At 56.4% G+C, this 13,404-nt stretch overlaps 1 protein-coding gene across 10 annotated transcripts in view; it reads right to left on the bottom strand.

Moving 5' to 3' along the window:
* Positions 1-279: 279 nt before the first annotated feature.
* SYT7 (synaptotagmin 7) overlaps positions 280-13,404 on the bottom strand; it is a 63,946-nt gene continuing 50,821 nt past the window's right edge. For all 10 annotated transcript variants that reach the window (XM_061406585.1, XM_061406578.1, XM_061406581.1 and 7 more), the window contains 5 exons: positions 10,417-10,687; positions 7,298-7,467; positions 6,543-6,657; positions 5,832-6,031; positions 280-3,662 (listed from right to left, as the gene is read on the bottom strand). In XM_061406585.1, the coding sequence (XP_061262569.1) occupies positions 3,558-3,662; positions 5,832-6,031; positions 6,543-6,657; positions 7,298-7,467; positions 10,417-10,687 (861 nt within the window). In that variant the 3' untranslated portion in view covers positions 280-3,557. The remainder of the gene's footprint in view (positions 3,663-5,831; positions 6,032-6,542; positions 6,658-7,297; positions 7,468-10,416; positions 10,688-13,404) is intronic.

The following is a 13,404-nucleotide window of genomic DNA, read 5'->3' on the forward strand; positions in this document are numbered from 1 at the left end:
AGGGGGCACCCTGTAAGCCCTAAGGAGACTCCACTCCCAATAAGCCTTGCTTTAGGCATGATCCAGGGAGTATGGCTGCTTCCTGGCTTTCTGGGTAGCTGGTGGGTTCATATCCTCAACCTGAAGATAGGCTAAAAGGGCCTCATCAAGTGAAGCTGAATCCCAAAGGTGACAGGTGAGGGGAGACTTGGCCCCAGGCTACCCATCCCCATCCCCCACTTCCTCTTCCCCTGGGAGATAGTGGAGGGCTAGGACCCACGGAGGAAACAGCCAAGGCCCTACTTTTTCACGATCCTTTATTAATCAGAATGGGCCTTGCCACAAAAAGCAGGGCCCATCCCCACAAAAATACGATTTTGCAAAGAGGAAATCTTGCTGGCTTAGAGGGTGCATGTGGTGGAAAAAAAAATTTTTTTTCCCTCTTTTTTTCTTCAGTTTTTCTTCATTTCTCTTCGCTGCAATTTTTTTTTTTTTTTTTTTTTGTGACGGTGGGTTTTTGTCGTAGTTTTTTTTTTTTTAATAAAACACTTGCGCTCAAGGACTCAAACACAATACAAACAGAAACCACCAATCCCCACCCCTGGGGCCCCAGCAGGACTGGGGACTCTGGGGACTCCCCTTGGCTTTTTGTGTGGCTGTTTTCCTTGTCCCTTCCCTGGCGTCTAGCGCCAGTGGGCAGGTGCGGGGTCCTGGGGCAGGTGGAATTTATACAGCAGTTATGTGGGGTGATGGTCACAAGAAAGGATACCTGAACAAGTTAACAACTAACTCTAGGGTGCCCACAAAGATGGTGGATGACGCTCAAGAAGAGTGCAGGAACACAGTGGAGAAGAGATAGGTGGGCCCAGGCCGGCCTCAGCTATCCCCGGAGGCTCTGTGGGGGGAGGGGCAGGCGGGCCTTGCCTTCAGGCTGCGGTAATAATACTTTGCTCGCGGGTAGCACCTTCAGAATCCTCCTGCCTCCACCCCCGGGTCAGGTGACGGCGGCCTTACAACCTCCCCCATGAGGTAGGTGAAGTATTATTACCATCATTTTACAGATGGGGAAACTGAGGCCCTGGGAGTGTGGGTGATCTTTCCAAGGTCCTGGGATGGCGACAGGGCAGTGCCCTTCCTCCACCCTCAAGTTCCCCCTTTCTCTGTTCCCTAAAGCCTTAGACCTCCCTCCGCCCTCACCCATACCACCCGCCTCTTCCCTTGCTAGCCCACTTTGCCCTTGGCCCGCCGCTTGCCACCCCACCCCCGCGTCCCAGAGCTTAGGCTGCACGTCGAGGGTTGGAGAACCCCAGGCAGGGTTCATCGCTGCGCCTGGGTGCGGTCAGGTTTGGAATAGGCAAGACCCTGTGAGGCTCTCTGCATGTGATTGGCTAAGAGCTTCGTGGGCGGGGCTCGGAAAACGGGGATGCAGTTGCCCCGCCCACTCAGTGCTAGTTGGTCCAATTCCCGAGAGCTCTGTAGCAGGCAAGGGGACCCGGGGCGGGGCTTGCTCTCCCACCGGCCTCGGGGTGGAGGGGCACAGGATTTGAGGGCGGGATGGAGGCTGGCAGAGCCCCTCCGCTTCTCAGAGCTTCCAACAGCAACCTTTCTTCGCTTCCACTGTCTCCGGAGCCGCTGTCCTCCCTCCCCGCTGGGGGTTGGTTCCCCAGCCTGCCCGATAAGGGCCGTGCCATGAGAGCAGACCCCCATTTTAAGCAAAGCTACCATATAGAAAATTTGGGATTTACAAGGAATGTGGATGACTACTTGCTTTACGTTAGCACTCTTCACTCTACAAAATGATTCACTTACTTTGTATGATATTCCTCCAGATCCTTGGGGTCAGGGGTAAGGGTGAAGGCATGAGAGTCTATGTAAGAAACTTTTGATATGGGCAAAAATGTGAGCAGAACGCTCAGCTCAAAGGGAAGTCTACTTAAGGAACATGGTTCCCAACTGCCCATGCTTTTGCCGTGCAAAGTGGGGGACCTTTTCCAGGGTCTCCTTTCCTGGGGCGTCAGACCCATTTGGGGGTAGAGCCGTGGTCTCAAGCCTCGTCCACAGATTGTGGTGTGCTGGCGCCACCTGGCGGCATCTGCCGGGAATGTCAGGCGCAAGCGCGCGGACCCCGGGATTCGAAGGCGTTTGCCAGCTGTCTTGTATCAACACCGGTACCCACGTGGGGATGAGGGGGCTTAAGCAGGGATCATCTTGAAATCTTCCCTCTCCGTGGAGCTGCTAGTTTTGGTCTATGCAGCCGCGGAGGCAGGGAAACCACAGTTTCTTTGTGGGGGAGGAGGGCAACCTCAAAGCTCACAGGATCCGGGAATGCTCTCTGCTTCCTCCGCCTGAACCAGGGGACCAAGGGCGGTGGGAAACGTGAGCTGCTCAAGTGATGCAAGGACAGAGACCACGATGGAATGAAAGGGCAAGTCTCCGAGACGGGATGGGATGGAGGAGAGGGAGAATTTGGGAGGGAGGTCGGCAGACAGAGAGGAGGAAGGGGAAGGAAGCTGGAAAGGCGTGGTGAGTGCTACCAGTGTGGCTGGGAGGTGACACCTGGGAACGGGGAGGGTGTCTTTGGATTGAGGATGTTGGGGAAGAGAGCTCGTGGGGGCTTGGGACCCCTGAGACAGAAAGGAGCAGAGGTGGAATGTGATATACACAGTGGTGCCTAAAAGGCATGAGCCGATGCTCAAGAGATGACATTTTGGGGGAGGGAGCAGTGGAGAGCTCTGGGAGGCGGGAGGAGAAGGACAGAGCCCAGGTCTCAGCCCAGCTCCTCTCTGCCCCTTTTCCCCAGCCACCTCTTCCTCCATCCCTGCCTCACCTCACCCCCTCACCTGCCTCTCCTCTCCCACCCCCTAGCTCTGTGCGTTGACTTCTCAAGCCTCTAGCCCACCCAGTCCTTTCTGCATCGCCTTCAGTACATGGGCCCCAGGGACACAGGGAGTGCGTGCAGCCACCCCCAAACGTGCACGCACACACACACATTACACACACACGGTGGACACAACACAAGTACACAGGGCTGCGGCTCCAGGACCCCCGGAGCAGGCTATATACTATCCTCCGCATTCAGGGCCCAGCCGGCTCCTGAAACTGCCCTGGAACAGGCCTCCCTCTCTCTTGGTCAGGCCAGGCCGGGGCCAAACGCCTCCGAAGTCCCCTCTCCTGGGACCACGTTGGGGGCGGGGGAGGGGGCGGCCTTCCTCCACTCCTAGGCTCTGCCTTAAAGAAAACGGGGGGACCGTGCCCACCTGGCGGGCCTCTGGAGGGATCTGCCCTCTGGCTCTCAAGCTCACCTCCCCGCTTCTTGAGTATCAGCAAGTCAGGAAGGAAAGGGGCAAAGCAGGCAAATGGCTCCCAGAGCCCCTCCCCCAGAGCTGGACCGGTGGGGAATGGGGCTGGTGCTTCCTAGAAGCAGGGCCCGACTGGTTCCTGGGACCTCTCCCTGGCCGAGCCCTCAGGATCCTTCCCTCACCCATGGCCGGGGGGGGCCAGGCCGGGCCTTGTGCATAAAGTGGCGAGGGTGTGATGGGGACCCGGCTCTCGGCCCCCTGGGGCTCCCTTGGCCCCATTCAGGCCTTCAGCTGGTGCCACTGGGCCACAGGCTGCCGGGGCCGGGCAATCATGTCCTTCCAGTGCTTCACCTCCCCGGGCCCGCTCTTCCAGGACAGGTAGATCTGGGGAGAGAGGGAAGAGGAGGCGTTAGTGGCACCCTCTGAGGCACTGTCCCTTCCCCCACTGGTGGTGACACTCAGTGTCCACGGTGGCACCCTAGCTTGTGATCGTGGGGACCAATGGGGTCTCTGCCTGCAGTGACAACCTACCCTACAGAAGCCCCTCCTATCCCCAGCAACCCCCCCACCAGCCTGACCTATCTTCCTTGTGCTTTCTCTCGGGAGCCTGGGCATGCCTGGCCCTTTTGAATTAAACTCCCAGCCAGTTTTGTGGTGGGAGATGGATGGGGATGGAGGCAGGATTCTCCCACGCCCTTCCCTCCCCTACCTGCTGGGCACTGTCTATCTCTCCTTACTGACAAACACTCCCACACTTCATAGGCACTTACTACCTATCAGGCACGGAGCTAGGGACTTTGCATACCTAGATCATCAAATCCTTACCGGTGAGGCAGGTATGTTATTATCCCCATTTTATAGATGGAGAAACTAAGGTACAGAGAGGTAAGGTACAGAGAGGTATCCTGTACCCATAGTCACAGGATTTATGAGTGGTGCAGAGGGATTTAAATCTGGATCTTTGGGCCTTCGTTTGTTGTTGTTCAGTTGCTCAGTTGTGCCCGAGTCTTGGAGACCCCGTGGACTATATACTATCAACCTAATTCTACCTGCTTTCATGTGAGAAGCTTCATAGCCCCGGGGCAGGGGAGGCTGTGTACGTGATCCCCTGGCTAACCTCAGCCTTGTGACTGGTGGTTAGCTCAGAGCATAGGGCTCCCTAAGCTACCTGGGCCAAAGGGAGAACAAATCCACCTTCACCTCGGTTCAGCCAGCAGAAGGTAGGACTCACTCAACTCTGAAAGACTAAGCTTGAGAAAGACTAAGCTGGTCAAGGAAGGGCTCAACACTCATGGTCCCAGTGGGATGTGGGTGATGCTGTCCTGGGGACCCATCCTACCTGTGACCACAGGTCAGCAAGTCATACATACTCCCTGGGCCTTGCTGGATGGCAGGCTGGGCCAGGTCTCCTCTTTGGGGCCAGCTGCTTCCCTCCCACCCCCAATAGCTAGGTTCTCCATTCCCATCTGTCTGAGGGGTGCCTCCACCTTGGCCCTCTTCCCTGTGGGTGCCCAGGCCACTTCCCATTTCCCTCATACTGGGCCATCCCCTGGGTGACGCATGTTCTCCCCTCACTTGCTCCTGTGAGTGAGCATCTTCCCTTCCCCTGTACCTCCCTGATCAGCTGACTTCCTGCACTGTTCCTGGTCAAACCTCCATTCCCGATTGGACGCCCATGCCCTTACTAGGAACTTCTCAGTAATAGCCATTACCATCGTAGCTAACATACATGTTCCATATGCTGTGTTAAGCATCTTGCCTGTGTTATTTAATCCTCCCAGCACCCTGTGAGGCTAGGTTTGTTTACTCTCATTTCAAGAGGAAGAACGAGGCTCATAAACGTTATGACTGTTAAGAGGCAGCACTGGGCCCTGGATCCAGGCAGGGTGACTCTCAAGCCCACATTCTCCACGCTAAGCCATAGCCAAACAAAGGAATAGACATTTCAAAGTAGAAAAGAGATGGCTTTATGGTACGGAATTGCATCCTGGAAAAACTCAAGGCCAGGCATGGACTTTCGCTTAATATATGACGAAGAGAGGTCAGTTTCTGCAAGGAGAATGTCCACATGCCTCAGGCAGTTCTTACAACACCCTGCTAAGTGCTGTAGAGTTGGTATTATAGCTCCATTTTGCAAATGAGAACACTGAGGCTCAGAGAGGCAAGGTCCTACAGCTGTTGAAGAGCAGAGTCTTCAGAGCCTGACTACAGCTCTCAACACAGGCCCCAGGCTGCTTACCCTCTGCAGGCAGAACCCAGGGTGACACTGATTTACCTTGTCAGAGGGTCCTGCCCAGAAAACCCCCTTTGGGGCCCAGGACACTTTTCCCTATCATTTCCTTCTTTCCCTGCTCTTCCAGTGGTCTGCCCTGAACTGATGGACCCATGGGAGGACACTGAGGGGCAAATCTCGACCAATCCTCTCCTTTTCAGATGAAACAGACAGACTGACCCCCTCTCCCTCCTGCTGTCCAGCCCTGCACTCACTCACTACCCTGGCAGCTCCTTTTAAGGACACATCCTTGCCAGGCGCTGCCCCACCCCGCCCCCTACCTTGCCAATGACGTCGTTGCGGCTGAGCTTGTCTTTGTCCATGACGGTGATAATGATGGTCGTCTCCCTCAGCTTCTCTGTAGGGATGTCGAAGGCAAAGGACTCATTGAAGATGGGGTTAAGGTTCCTCTTCATCGTCACTGTCTTCTTCTTCTCCACCCGCTTATCCTTGTACATCAGCCACACCTTCACGTAGGGGTCTGGGGGACACCAGGGGGAAGGGTCAGAGGAGCAGAGAGGGGAAGCTGGGGCAGGAAGGGCTGTGCGCTTTCCCTGCGGGGTGAGGAAAGCCCAAGGGAGAAGGAGGGCAGGGGGACCTGGGGCATCAGCAGATGGAGGAGCTGCCAGGGACTGTAGCCATTGCCTAGTGCTCTTCTGGGAACACAAACGGGAAGACTGAGAGGCTCAGGTCTCACTCAAGGTCACAGATAAGACGTGTCGGAGCTGGGGCTAGAACCCAAGGCCCCCCCCACCATCGTGTTCACTTTCTTCCTGATCCTGAGCAGGGCAGAGTTCAAGATGATGCTGAACCTTAGGGTATTCCCAAGGCCGCCACCAGGGCTGTAGGGTAAAGGCGTGGGGACTGGAGGTGGGGCCTGGGGGTCGGGGGTGAAGCCTACAGCCAGGACCCTGCTGTTCACATCCAGCATGACTCCTGTGCACCCAAAGCTCCCTGGCCCATCTGCCTCCGGCCGTGAGAGGTGCCAGCACCTGATGTGCCCCCGATGTCCATGGCTTTGAGGTTCCGGGCTTTGATGATGTTCACGATGATGGAGTTGGCAGAGGGGTTGTAGCAGAGAGACAGGAGCAGCTCACCTCGGCTCCCCTGAGAGGGAGAACAAGAGGGCCGTGGGGACCAGGGGACCCCTCCCCTTGCACCTGGGTGCTTACCCACCCCCTCTGCCTGTCACAGCTGCACAGCTGGTTTCCCTTCACCTGGAAGGTCTGGGCCCTGCTCCCCAGGCTCTCTATCACCGCCCAGCCTCCCCAGGTGCTGAGCATTGGCACTGGCCTCCAGCCGGGTGGTGGGAACTCGGGTCTGCCAGGTCCCGCCTACCCACCCTGCCCACAACCCTCCTGATTCCTTGCTATTGAGGAGGGACTAGGACCCCATCTGAACTTCCCTGGTGACTCAGATGGTAAAGAATCCCCCTGCAATGCAGGAGGTGTAGGTTCAATCCCAGGGTGGGGAAGATCCCCCAGAGAAGGGAATGGCAACCCACTCCAGTATTCTTGGCTGGGGAATTCCATGGACAGCCTGGTGGGCTACAGTCCATGGGGTCTCAAAGCATCACAGACTCAATGAGATGAGTTTGAGCAAACTCTGGGAGATAGTGAAGGACAGGGAAGACTGGCGGGCTGCAGGCCATGGGGTTACAAAGAGTCAGACACGACTTAGCGACTGAACAACAACCAGGACCTGGTATGTTAGCTGCCCAGCCGGGGACCTGCAGGTAGGGCCTTACACTCCCATCGCTGCATGGCTTCAGATCCTTCCAGAAGGTCTGCATCTGGGTCAGGTCCACCTTGTTGAGGGGGATGGACACCTCCCCGATGGGGTCGTTGCGGCTGAAGCGGTCATAGTCCAGGACCTGGAGGTAGAGGACCCTCTGCACCACTTTCTCGTAGGGGAAACCTGGGGGGCAGACAGTGCAGGTAAAGAGCAGGACAGAGCGGTCACACGGAGCCCGGCAGGGCAGCGCTCCCGGGCAGGAACGTGTGCACTCAGACCTCCCTGAAGTGTCAGCAAGGACCGTCTCATTTGTCTCCCTCGACAGTTCTGCGAGGTGGACAGCATCGTGTCCATTTTACAGATGAGGAGACTGAGGCTCAGATGGCTTAAATTATGGGCCCAAAGTCCCACAGCTAATCAAGAGCAGATGATTCATTCACTTGTTCATCACGAGTCTGTCCTGGCGGCTGGGCAGTGACCCCCCTTGCCCTCTGGGCGGCCCTGCCGCTGCCAATTATCCTGAGACAAGTCTGGGCACGTGGCCCTGCCTGAGATGGCCACGGCTGCTAGAAAGCAAGGCCCAGGAGGACACAGGACAGGGGAAACGGCAAAGGTGGAGAAACAGCACTAGACTCCTGTCTTAGGTTCCCCACTTTCGCCCTAGCCTCCCGCGAATGCTTCAGCCTGTCCGTCTGTCCTTCCTCAACAAACCAGCAGCCACCCCCATCTCCACTGCCACCTCGCCATCCGAGCCACTGGCACCTCTTGCCCAGACACTCACAAGAGTCTCCAAATAGCCCTCCCTGCTCATGAGCTTTCTCCTAGAGCCCATTCTCAACACAGCAGCCAGAGTGAGCTTTTAAAAATAGAAATCACATCATGATACTCTCCAGCTTAAAGCCTTTCAATGGCTCCCAGTGCACTTAGGATAAAAGCCGGGTGCCCTGCCTCGGCTTTAATTTGGCCCACTGTCCTGTCCCTGCTCACCTCGTGACCGCTCTTCACTCAATGACTGGGCTCCAGCCACCCTGGCTTTTCTTGCCTTGGCCCCACCACGCCGTGTCTCAGCTTATCCTCTTCCGTCAGGTCTCAGCTTTCTTTCCCGACGTCCCAGAGGGGCTCAGATCCCCTGTTTTATACACTAGCCCATTCCTTTCGCAGCACTTATCACAGGCTGCACTAGAGATTTATGTTTCCTTGAGTCTGGCTTTCCCAGAAGGCTAGAATTTCCAGGAAGGCATCTCTGTCCTCAGCCACCACCAGATCCCAGCGTCTAACACCATTTCTGGCACGTAGTAGGCACTCGATTAAATATTTGTTAAGTGAATCAATCATTGAACAAATGCCCGTGAAAGGGCCTGATGGAACAGCTGGAGTGTTCTGGGCTGGAACAGGACCTCAGGCCAGAGCGGAGAGCCAGGGGAAGGCGCTGGGACAGGATGGAAGATACTGGGGAGCCAGAGGAAGGTCTGAAGCCTGAGTCACTCACTGGGCTTTGGGAGGCTTAGTAGGAGGAAGAGCTGACCTGGGAGGGCAGGGGGTGCGGGCCAGCCTGGAGGCCTCAGGTGATGCGATCCTGAACCAAGGTGTGAGCAGGGAGGAGAGAGAATACTTAAGATCCTAGTTCAGCTGGTAGAGAAGATGAAGGGAGAGGAAGAGTTCTGCGGGATTCTGGTGCCTTCTACCAGAGATGCCAGCAGCACGGAGTTGCCTCTAATAGGAGCAGCTGCACTTGAAGAGGAAATTTTTTGTCCCTTGAGCCCCCAGCTTCTGAATTCTTGAGAGGGGGCCCATATCAGGGGTGGGGGGGGTGTGCTATGGGCTATGTCTTGCTCACTTTGGAGTACCCCAGGCACCTGTTCAAGTGACTTGGTTTTTGCCTCACCATGCAGTTTATGGGATCTTAGTTCCCTAACCAGGAATTGAACCCAGGTCCTTGCCAGTGAAAGCATGGAGTCCTAACCACTGGACTTCCAGGGAATTCCCTAGGTGACCTTTGGCATCTGTTTAGGTGAAATGCACGCGGACAGGTGATCTGGAAAGGTTGAAGGCTCCAAGAAGTCCCTGAACTTGAGTCAGCTCTCTTCAACACCTATCTGGCAAACTCCTATTCATCCATCAAAACCCACCATGAATGATCCTGCTTCTGGGAAATGGTTTTCAGTGTCACCAACAGGAGTTTATATTGGACTCTTGCACATCTGCCATGAAATGCATGGTTTACCTATCTACACATCTGTGTTTTCCAAAGAATGCCTTAAGGGTCACAATGGTGCCTCATTCTTTTCTGTACCCTCAGTACCCAGGACAGTGCCCAGCCCATAGTTGATGCTGGGTAAATGTTTGCAGAAGGGATCAGTGGATTGAGGCTCTGCCCTTAAACTTGACCCGACCAGTTGGCCACCTACACCAGCAGACAGCTGAGCCTCTCACTGGTTATGCCATCTCTAAACCGGCCCTCATGCAGGGCTGAGGACCCCATGCAGAACTGAGGAGGGGAGAAACAAACAAATATCCACTGGCTCACCCTTAAGGAATTATTTAGTGGGTGCGCTGGCTGTCACCCTGCCAGAGGGTGTTTAACAAACTGATATAAAGTGCTTTCTGGGTGTTGTGAGTGCTTTTACAATTCGCTGATTTGTTTAACCCTCACTATTATCTTAATTTTACAGATGGGGAAACCATGGCACGGAGAGGTTCAGGAACTTGCCCCAGACCACACAGCTAGTAAGCAGCCGAGCTGAGATTTGAACTCAGGCAGCCTGGGCCGCAGCCTGGGCTCTTACCCTCTATGCTATGGTCACTGCAGGTGTTCCTCCTCTGGATCCTGTGGTTGCCTCCCCTCCTCCCTGCATGCTGAGGATGGGTCCTGCGTCCGGGCAGTGGCCCAGCTTTCCTCCTTGCCCTCTGGCTGTGATGCTGGCTTCACTCAGCCCTGTAACCTCATCCCAGCCAGACGTGAAATGCATCGGGGTGACTGGGCCGAGTTCCTGGGCCTGTGCGTGTGTGTATCTGTACAAGTGTGTTTGTGCATGTGGTCATCTGTGTGTGTGTGTGTGTGTGTGGCTGGGCGGAACGGGGGACAGCCTAGGGGAAGAGGGGACTCTGGGGGCAGGGGCGGCACAGCCTCACCTTCAAAGAGGAAGGTCTCGTTCCAGTGGGGGTTCAGGTTCTTCCGCTTCACCTTGGTCTCCAGCTTGTGCTTCTTGTCTGGCAGCAGGTAGATCTTGACGAAGGGGTCGCTGGTGCCGCTGAAGTCCTTGGCCGGCAGCTCCTGGGCCTTCATGATCTTCACGGTGAGCGTGGACTCTTGGAAGTTGTAGCCGACGCTGAACTGGATCCGGCCCAGGTTCTCTCGGCTACAGCCCTCGTGGGCCTCGTCCTCCTCGGAGCCTGGGGAGAGCTGGGGGCAGGGGAGAGGCAGGCAGCGTTGGGGAGAATACTGCTTCCCCGAAGCCCCCTCCACAGTCCAGCGGGGTTGGGAGGCCCCCTGCCTGTGCCCAAGGCCGGTCCAGCTACGGAGAGCTGCCTCCATCCCTGCCCCGTCACCATGTGGGGTTGGTGGGGCACCTCTCCTGTTCACATCTTGGTGGTGAGGATGCCGAGGCGGAAGCCAAGTGCCTTGACCAGGATCACACAGGGAGAGGGGGCAGAGCCAGGACGACCCCTGAACCCCAGAGCCGTGTGCACCCCACTCCCCAGCCTCTTCTCACAGCCCTGGGTCTGCCCCCACCCCCAGCTTCACCACAGGCTGCTTTACCTCCCCTGGTGCGCCCCGGGACCCCAGCTCCCTCCTCCTCCTTCCCACCCTTCCATCAGCCCTACAGGAGGGCCTCCTGTGAAATACACCAACACAAAAACCTGGGCTACAAAACAGATGAGGGAGATTGTTCTCATCTCAAAAGAGTTTACCACGGCATTTCTTTAGAAAGTGACTCTCTGGGGTTCTGAGGATAAAGAGATTTCCAAAATGAGAGAGGTGAATTTTCAGAAGCAACGTCTATTTGTGTAAAGCAGGGACATGCAAAGTGCAGATTCCCAGGCCGCATCCCTGGGGAGCCTCCTTCTTGGGGGGCTGGGGTGGGCCTGGGCAGCAGAGCTTTTTCCTAGGAGCCTCGGATGACAGTACTGCACGCCGGATGGCTGCAGAGGCGGCCGCACCTGCATTCAGTCCTCATCCCCGGGGCGGGTGGCACTTGGTTGGGCCAACCCAGCAACCAACAGACATGGGGGGTGGCATGGGTGTCCCATTCCCCGGAGGAAGTCGAAGAAATGGGAAGTAGCTGGGGGCGGGTCTCTCAGCCAAGTGTTCCCAGCTGTGGTTGCTCACTGGGGACGCGTGGTTAGGTTTTAGAATCCTGTCCTTCCCCAGCCACCTGCATCCTTCCCCGGGTCCTATCCTCAATTCCGCCTCTGACCCAGGGATCCACATGGTCCAGGCATTCTGTACTCTGGGCTTCCCAGGTGGCTCAGTGGTAAAGAATCTGCCGGGCAGTGCAGGAGACCCGGGTTCAATCCCTGGCTCGGGAAGATCCCCTGCAGAAGGAAATGGCAACCCACTCTAGTGTTCTTGCCTGGAGCATGCCATGGGCAGAGGAGCCTGGTGGGCTACAGTCCATGGGGTTGCAAAAGAATTGGACACGACTCAGCAACTGAACAACAACAATTCCTCTCTCTAAAAGCTCCTGAGGGGATTAAGAGCCAGGGTGGGGCCCAGGGTACCACATTTAAGACAAAACTGCTGGAACCGGTTTCATTTCACCCCTTCCCCTGCAGGAGACTTTTCTGTGCCCCCTCCTTCCTCCTGGAGAGGCGGCCCTAGGCTCTGAACTACTAAGGAATACAGATGACACGAATATGTATGATGTGCACCAAGCACGGCAGAAGTCTCTTACATCACCTTCTTGCTGAATCCTGACAACAGCTGGGAGAGGCAGTTATGACCACTCTTTAGCTGAGGAGACTGGTTCAGAGAGGTTAAGTCACAAGTCCAAGATTGCACAGCAGTATGGACTCTCTCTGACTTGAAAGTCCGCTCTTGCCACCAAAGCAGGCCCACATCCCAGGGTGATTTTGAGACTCTCCCACCATCCCCCTCAAGCCAGTGTGTGGACTCCCCTGCCTCAGGTGAGAGGCACCCAGATCACACCAATAGTAACCACCCTGGGCCCGGCTCTGCCCTGTTCGCTTTGCCCTCAGCTACTCCCTCCAACTTCCTGATGAAGCAGACACTACTGGGCTCTAGTCTGGTTTGGGGCACAGAGATTATTGCCTCAAACAGCCTGTGACTAAGTGATGGGCTAGAATTCAAATGCAGGTCAGCGCCCGGCCATCATGAATGCCCTTCCAGCTGCCCTCACTCTTGCACTCAGGTCCAGTGTCTGGGGCTTCACCAGCCACACCCCTGGTCCTGCCTGGAGGTGGGAGCAGGGCGGAGCTGCCTCCCCTATTCTTCTCACAGCAGAAGTGGGTCCCCCTAGCCCCACCCCTTGGCCGGATCCAGGCAGCCCTGTGCAAGCTCCATTCAGGCCCACTGAGAATCTGGCTTTCCAGCTCAGGTCCAGTTTTCCCCGGGAGCTCCTTCCTTCTCCTCCTACTGGCCCCACTCCCTCTGAACCTTAGTTTTTGCATCTATAGAGTGGGACCATGAGACAGACCTATGTAATGGGGTTCCAGGGAAGGTTAAAGGGACCCTTCTGTGGTCCTGTTCTGCAGCCTGGCGCCTGCCACTGCTGGCCACGAACTGAGAGCCTGGGGCATGCAGTCCCTTCCAGGACCACTTGCCCCACCCCATGCCTTCTAAAACTGGGGTGGAGACCCTGGTGACCGGAGCACAGGTGGCCCCAGCCCCTCCTGGTCTGGTTATTTGGATCTTGGTTCGCAAACTGGGTGGTCTGGTGCTGAGAGTCTTAACCTGGGCCAGTGGACTTCACCTCAGAAGTGGGCAGTGGCTCTGTGTCCACTCCCAGTCTTCCCAAACCACAGCCCCAAGCCCTAATTAACCAGCTGGGGCAGCTCCTGGATCTGTATCCATGGCAACCAAGCTAGCCACGCCACGCCACCCCCGCCCTCCCCACCAAGGGCTGGAGGAGGTGCTACTTCAGCCCCAGCTCTGGTAAG

The sequence above is a fragment of the Bos javanicus genome, chromosome 29 (genome assembly GCF_032452875.1).
Source record: "Bos javanicus breed banteng chromosome 29, ARS-OSU_banteng_1.0, whole genome shotgun sequence".
Lineage (NCBI taxonomy): Eukaryota > Metazoa > Chordata > Mammalia > Artiodactyla > Bovidae > Bos > Bos javanicus.